The sequence below is a fragment of the Sprattus sprattus genome, assembly GCF_963457725.1.
Source record: "Sprattus sprattus genome assembly, chromosome: 7".
NCBI lineage: Eukaryota > Metazoa > Chordata > Actinopteri > Clupeiformes > Clupeidae > Sprattus > Sprattus sprattus.
The window spans coordinates 6,440,854-6,448,353 of record NC_137926.1 but is presented as its reverse complement, the minus strand read 5'-3'; the positions used below and the strand labels follow the sequence as shown (position 1 = coordinate 6,448,353).

The window sequence follows — 7,500 nt, the reverse complement described above, 5'->3', positions numbered from 1 at the left end:
AAGATCTCTGTGGTGACAGAGACGGCAGCAGTTTTCAAGCTGTTTGTCAGAATAGACAAAGCACACACACACAGACACACAGACACACAGACACACACACACACGCGGCTCACCAAGACAAATCTTTGGCTAATGGTTAGCACCCACGCTGAAGTTGCAAATACAGGTACGGCATGACACGACATGAAGCTCTGCTGTTCCAAGGGCAAAATGTGTTTATATCTTCAAAAACAAGAAGAAAGTGTATCAGTTCATGATTTATATCAGTGGATTATTTGACATTTGATATTTGAGTGGTAGCATATAGCTGAGGGACAGTTGGATGAATCAGGGTTGTGCGCGCACTGATGTTGGTAATTTTATAAAAGACTGACATAGATTCGATGAACAAGGCCCCAACTTGGCTAAGTAATGAACCCCCGGAGTTGAAAGTTCAAAAGATAAAATAGTAAAAAATATTTTTAGATTAGATTTCATGTCTATTTATGGCCATTGGCCTTACGAGTCCCTTGAAACTGTGTCTGTGTATTGTCCCTCAGTATTGCACTCTGAGTCATGAGGGGACTCTCCCACCACGTCCCACCTGTTGGCATTTTGTATGCCACCTCAACAGGACCGTCCCCTCCCCCGCTCTGCCACGCGCCGGGCCCGGGGTGTCACTTCCACCGAGAAAACTGCCTGATGGACTGAGCAGTACGGTCTGACCTGATTGGCTGAGCTGTACGGTCTGTCCTGATTGACTGAGCAGTACGGTCTGACCTGATTGGCTGAGCAGTACGGTCTGACCTGATTGGCTGAGCAGTACGGACTGACCTGATTGGCTAAGCAGTATGGTCTGACGTGATTGGCGCTGCTGATTTGAATGGGGGAACTTTTAAAAACTTCCAAACGCAGTTCAAAATCTCTGGGGTTGAACATGAGCAGACTCTCTGTGTGTGCTTTAATCAAGACTACACTCTTGACAAAGGGGGAAATGGTTGAAATGGAAAACGGGGAAAAAGACTAGATCCTTTTTAGAACCCAAGATTCCAAGATTTAGTGGCCATCAGCATTGTATCAATGTTCAGGCATTACGGGACCTCTTGAGGGACAAAGATTCAACAAAGCCAGCAAAGTAGACTTTGTTTGGAAAATGGCCATTGTGTATATATTGGCTTTTGAAAACGAACCCATAAAAATGTGTTTTGGCATGTCTCATAGTACCCTTGACCTGTGTTGTCTTGACCGAGTAGTCAGCGAGATATAATCATCAGTGAGGAGGCCACACCACATGGTGAATCACCACACGGTTATTAGAATGTGGTTACAAGTCAACCTGTCTGGAAAGTATGATTTAAGATAGCAATAGGCTAGATGCTAATGTTCCACCAATGATCTTGTGAGATTTCAGTTTATTTCCACATCAGCCACAGCCCTGCATAGATATCTGCAAATAAGGGCTCTCCCATATTAAAGGTTAAACCCACTTTCCCAGTTAAGCTGAGACGCTGAAAAAGCAGCACACACACGCACGCACACACACACACACACACACACACACACACACACACACACACACACACACACACACAAATACCATTACACCAGGTGCTCTGGGGCACAGAACTAAGGAAAAGGTCTCATTTTATGAGTACCGTAAAAAAAGTGTTACCGTGCCAGGCCCTGCAGAGGTTTTTATTGACGGGTTGTGTGCACAACTCTGTCTTTAGATATTGATGGGACGTGTGCTCACCTCTGTCTGTAGAAGCTTCGACAGTTGACATCAGATAAACACTGGGACATGGTAGACAGAGAAATGTCTGGTTAGGGTTGCGTCAATTAAAGAGAGCGAAGGGGAACGCTCTTGTGTGTGTGTGTGTGTGTGTGTGTGTGTGTGTGTGTTTGTGAAGGGGAATGCTCTTGTGTGTGTGGGTGTGTGTGTGTGTGTGTCTGTGTGTTTGTGAAGGGGAACGCTCTCGTAACTTCCCCTCTGTGGCTTACTGAGATGCACTTGGTGTATACACCGGTCTGTCTGTGTGCCATCTTCATGTTGGGAAAGGAATAATAATTAGCTTTGTGATTTGGGAGCAGTGGTGTGTGTGTTCCTAGCTGCGGGGCTGGGGTGGCATTATATTGTATGCTCGTGTGTGTGTGTGTGTGTGTGTGTGTGTGTGTGTGTGTGTGTTTGTGTCTGTGTGTCTGTGTGTCTGTGTGTCTGTGTGTCTGTGTGTCTGTGTCTGTGTCTGTGTCTGTGTGTGTGTGTTTGTGTCTGTGTTTGTGTGTGTGTGTGTGTGTGTGTGTGTGTGTGTGTGTGTGTGTGTGTCTGTGTGTGTGTGTGTGTGTGTGGGGGGGGGGGGGCTGTATTTGGGCACATCTTCAGCAACCTGACCTACCCTGTATTATTCAATCATTAACAAACATGCCCCCAGACACTCAGAGTGAAACTCGTTTCTCTGAAATATTGATAAGCTTTCGTGTTTGCAGCAAAATTGTGTAGAAATCTCGGGTCCAAAGGCCATTTTGTTTTTGGAGGTCTCAGTTGCATAATCATCATTGGAGCGAAACATCTCAGCCATCTTTCCTTGATATGCCCAACATGGCTGTGTGCCTTCCCTAATCTCTAATCCAGATTGAACAGATATCAGGGTCTCTCTTTCTTTTTCTCCCTCTCCCTCCCTCTCTCTTTCTCCCTCTCTCTCTCTCTCTCTCTCTCCCTCTTCTGTCTCTCTCTGTTTCTCTCTCTCTGTGCGTACGTGTGTGTGTGAGAGGAAGATAAGATCTATGTGGCTGAGGTTAAAATTCATACAGTGAAAACAGCCTGGTCAGACAGTGGTTTTATCTTCCTCCTCATCTGCTTCTCTCTTTCTCTCTCTCTCTGTCTCTCTCTATCTGTCTCTCTCTCTTTCTCTCTCTCTTTCTCTATGCAATCGAACAGTGTCTAGTCCAATGGCATTGTGATTCCAATTGCCCTGCATGCACACCATAAGCATAGGTTTAACCCCGCACCTAACCACAAAAGCTTGGCTGCTGTATTCTGCTGTGTTTCCACCAGCTACCACTGACTGACCTCTTCTAGGAACCCGAGTGTGTGTGAGGGGGTAGGTTAAAGGTACACTTGGTGGCTTATGTATGACACAGAAAAAAAGTTTCCATTTGGTACCTGGTAGCATCCTGCGGTCAGGTCACTGGTTGCGGTGGCCCATGACGGAGAGATGGTGTCTGATGCACATAGTGGAGCACAGTGCAGTTGAATTGCATTAAAAGGAAACTTCAGTGTGATTTGATCTCATTTCGCTGCTGAATTTGGAAAGTAAAATGTGCCGAATTAGAGCACAGTGGAATATACATGACGTCTAACTGTATCCCCAATTCGCCAACACCGTGAAATAGCCTAGACTGAATGATATGACAGTTAAACTGGATCATCTGATTCATGAGCAGATTAAACTGGAGTCCTAAGCGTGTTTTATTGCTAGTCATCGGCAAAAGTGTTATCTATAGGTTACTGTAGGTTAACGTAACTTGTTATTGAGAAATTCAACTGCATTTTATTCATTTGCATTTTACTGCAACAGTAGAACAGAACATTTTTCTAGTGTATTTCATCCTCGTATAGGCTAGGTGCACGAAATACTCAGTGTGGACTGTTTGTTTCCTGTTTAGCCAGGGGTGTTTGAACCTGCCACTATTCTGAATGTAATTAGTTTCTACACGTCCTTCTTTATCGTAACGCTGATTCACTAGGTGCAACACCCAACCAGGTCTGTGTCCGCTAATTACATTCAGAATAGCGGCAGGTTCAAATACACCTGGCTAAACAGGAAACAAACAGCACACTGGGCATTTTCGTGCACCTAGCCTATTGGCACAGCCTGCATGCAAATTTTAACCATCAGGGCTCAGTCGGACTGTAAGTTAGTAAACCACACAAACGTTTGTAAAATTGTTGCTGGAATCTCCCTCCACGAGTGCCGTGCCATCTGGGTATCCCTAAGCTCCTGCATTAAAGGGTCATAGTGATGGCTGTACAGAGGGACTTGTGTCTGGTGTCTCAGGCGTGTTCATTTTGCATACGTGGTGAGGTGTTTGACCTGCGGAATGACACCAAAGCACACCACACGCAAGCAGAAGGTTTTGGTGCGTGCCGCTCGCTGTGCGCTAGTTCAGAACCGCAGGTATAAATTCCCCTTTAATTCCCCCCCTTCCTCTCTCTCTCTATATATATATATTCTCTTTTTTCTCTTTAGAGGCAGCCTCTCTCTCTCTCTCTGCACTCTCTTTTTGGTCTTCTTTCAACATGCTTCCGCTCTTTCTTTGTCTCTTCCCTCCAACGACCTGAAATATTTAAATTTTAGGGGAATTTCGAGACAATATCAGAGAATTGGTAATTGGTTAATATAAATAACTATTCATCTGTAGATATTTTATTACTAAGCCGTGCGTTACCACTCATCAATCTTGAAACCACTACCATAATCAAATGTAAATGTTTATGTCAGTGCAGCTATTAAAAGTAGAATTGCTCTTTTAGGATGTCAATTTGATCTGACCACAACTCTGACTAACTCTCTGCAAGGTGTTCATTAAACTGCCATACGCAGGTAATGACTCCTGATGTAAGGATCCATAACTTCATTTCAACACACTTCCCCATGGTGCAATAGTAATGATTATTCAGTTTTTATGGAGACACAGCCCTCCACAAACATTGAGGTAATGTTCCCTCAGCTAATATGTACCAATGATTCAGCATTTTGATTCAGCATCACCTACTTGAACGATCAAAATCAATAAAAGAATTGTATGAATAAATGTCTTTATGTTGGAGATTTCATGCAAACGAAAAATCAAATCTGTGTGCTTTTCAAAAGGCACCAATAGGCAGAGGTACCTTAATAACGTTCTCTATAGAACTCTGGGATACTTTAATAATGTTCTCTATAGAACTCTGGGATACTTTAATAACGTTCTCGAGATAACTCTGGGTTCACTGGAGTGCAGCTGTAGGCCGTCTCTGGTTCGCTGTTGTTCATTGTAAAACAATCATTGGCGCCGTGTCCACAATGCAGGCTCAGCGCCCGCTCCACGGATCTGCGAAGGCATGCAAGGATTTTGCACAGTGTTCCTTTTGCTCGCTTGTCCAAAATGCAGGCGCTCCTCAGGATCTGCTGTCACGAGTTTCGCTTGTCTTGGCAGCCGTTCCCGAAGAGAGCGCCTTTGTTCATGCAGGCATAGAGATCTCTGATCATCTGGAATTTTCTTAAAATTATTACTTAGGCGTTCGACTTCAGAGACTTAGCGACGGCAAGCCCTGTGTTATCATATCCTACATTAACCTGAGAGTGCTCCTTAGAACCACTGGAGCATTCAAGGTTTTTGTGTGCACAAGTGCAGAGTGGTAGATAGCGACTTGTTCTCACATATTTGCATTACTTGCGTGCCTGCGATTGGTGGGTTAGGTATTCCTCTACAGTCCGTGAGCCAAGAGGCGTGATGGTGGGTGAGCGGGGCCACAGTAGGGGTTTCCCTCCTCAATGGTACGGAGAAGAATGGAGTCGTCTGCCAACAGCAGGCAGGCCCGGGGCACCACTCCTGTAACGGAATGTGTGTGTGTGTGTGTGTGTGAGAGAGAGAGCTTCTAGCTGTTTTTAATTGGAAATTTTCATTCTATGTGTGGCATTTTCTCACTTGTGTTTGCGAGAGGTTGCGTAATGCAGACAGGATTGCTTAACGGGAGTTTGGGCCTTTTACTGTGCGTTCGGTTTATCCATATCATTCCGTTTATTTGTCTACTCTTGATTCTTGACGTAAGTTGTTACGATACAAGAACGAATTGATGATCAGTATTGATTACCATTGTCTACTCTTCTGATTCTCTTCTCGCCAAGCTTACTGACACTTCCTTCTATTGTGTTTCCATGTTAGTGGAATGAACTGCCTAGCACTACCAGAGCAGGGGCATCCCTCTCTACCTTGTAACAAATCTGTATCGAAATCTGTAGCGAAGGTAGTGCGTGGTCACCCCACCGGGACTCGAACCCGGGTCAACGGGGTGCCAAACATGCGCTCTGACCGCCACAACCTTTAAGAAGCTTTTGAAGACCCAACTCTTCAGAGAGCACCTCCCTTCCTAACTGGCACTTCGACTAGTACTTAACTTGCACTTACAGCAGTAACATTCCTGCACTTCTTTTCTTTTCTATTTCTTTTGTATTCCTTATGGAAAGTAGTTGCTCGTAGCTTGACTGTTCTCTCCCTTGGACAAAAGCGTTCGGCTAAATGACTAAATGTAAATGTAAAATATTATGTGTGTCTTGTGTCATCAGGAGTGAGTGGCGGCCTCGTATGCCACCATGGAGGGACAGCACAGTCATCTGCACAACCGAGAGGATCAGAACAAACTCTACAAGCTGCCCGGCGAGGACAACCAGGTAACATGGCACCCCGTAGAGGAAATGGACCAGGTTTACAACCAGGCTGTATGTCTTCACTGCTCACTGACTCTGAATTGATTAGCTGGGATTAAATGGAAAATGGACCGCATTTATTTATATAGCGCTCTTCTACTCATAGAGCACTCAAAGCGCTTTGAATGTCTGATGAATGTCTCAGTCCCCAGTCACACGGGCGGAGGCTACTATTTAACCAGCCAACCTGCACATCAGGAGCGGTTAGGGGTTCAGTGTCTTGCTCAAGGACACTTCGACACTTGGCAACCTTCCGACTGCTAAGCGACTCCTCTGCCTCCCGAACCACTTTCGCCCCATTACAGTATTATAGCATTGTAAACCCCGCAACAGTCTGATTCTTATTATAAGAGCAATTATTTCTCCATTATAGCTTAATCTTTCTTCATCCAAGAAATTTTTCGTAATTGTCCAAAATCTCATGAAACTTTAATCGAAATCTAAATATGCATGTGAATGTAAGTGCCGATTGACGGAGACTCCTAGCAGTGTATAGTCCCTTCTCTGTTTAATATTTTCACGCACATCGTCAAAATGTGTTTGACACGCCATCAGCTGGAGCTCATTTAGAAATCACCATCTGGAAGCTCCACGTGGCATTTAGTCTTTCTTCAGGCCACATAACAAACCCATAATTTAGCATCATTCAATTTCAAGTTCAATCTGCTGTCACCCTGATAATGGCTGCTTGTTGACAGGGAAATTAGAGACGGGAAATGGGGGTTAATTGTTGTTTTGTGCGAGGACGGTCGTAGGAAGAGATTGAGCGTCACTGAGCGAGTCCTACTGTGCAGTAATAGGCTCTCTGTTGTTCCTTTTCAGACTCTAATTGCACAGCACTTAAACACAAATCACTGGGATTGAACACTGGGATTGTGTGTGTGTGTGTGTGTGTGTGTGTGTGTTTGTGTGTGTGTCTGCTGTCTGTTTCTCTGGATCCTCTGACAGAGCTACATCTCAATAACATGTCTGTCCAACGTGGAGTTCATCCTTCTCTCTTTTTTTCATTCTTTTTGATGTTTTTTTATGATTGATACAGTTTTTTTTGTGTGTC

At 44.5% G+C, this 7,500-nt stretch overlaps 1 protein-coding gene across 1 annotated transcript in view; it reads left to right on the top strand.

The window, feature by feature from the left end:
• nek6 (NIMA-related kinase 6) overlaps positions 1 to 7,500 on the top strand; it is a 60,903-nt gene that overhangs the window by 16,364 nt on the left and 37,039 nt on the right. The window contains exon 2 of the mRNA XM_080842938.1: positions 6,306 to 6,410. Coding sequence (XP_080699064.1) covers positions 6,333 to 6,410 — 78 coding nt within the window. The 5' untranslated portion in view covers positions 6,306 to 6,332. The remainder of the gene's footprint in view (positions 1 to 6,305; positions 6,411 to 7,500) is intronic.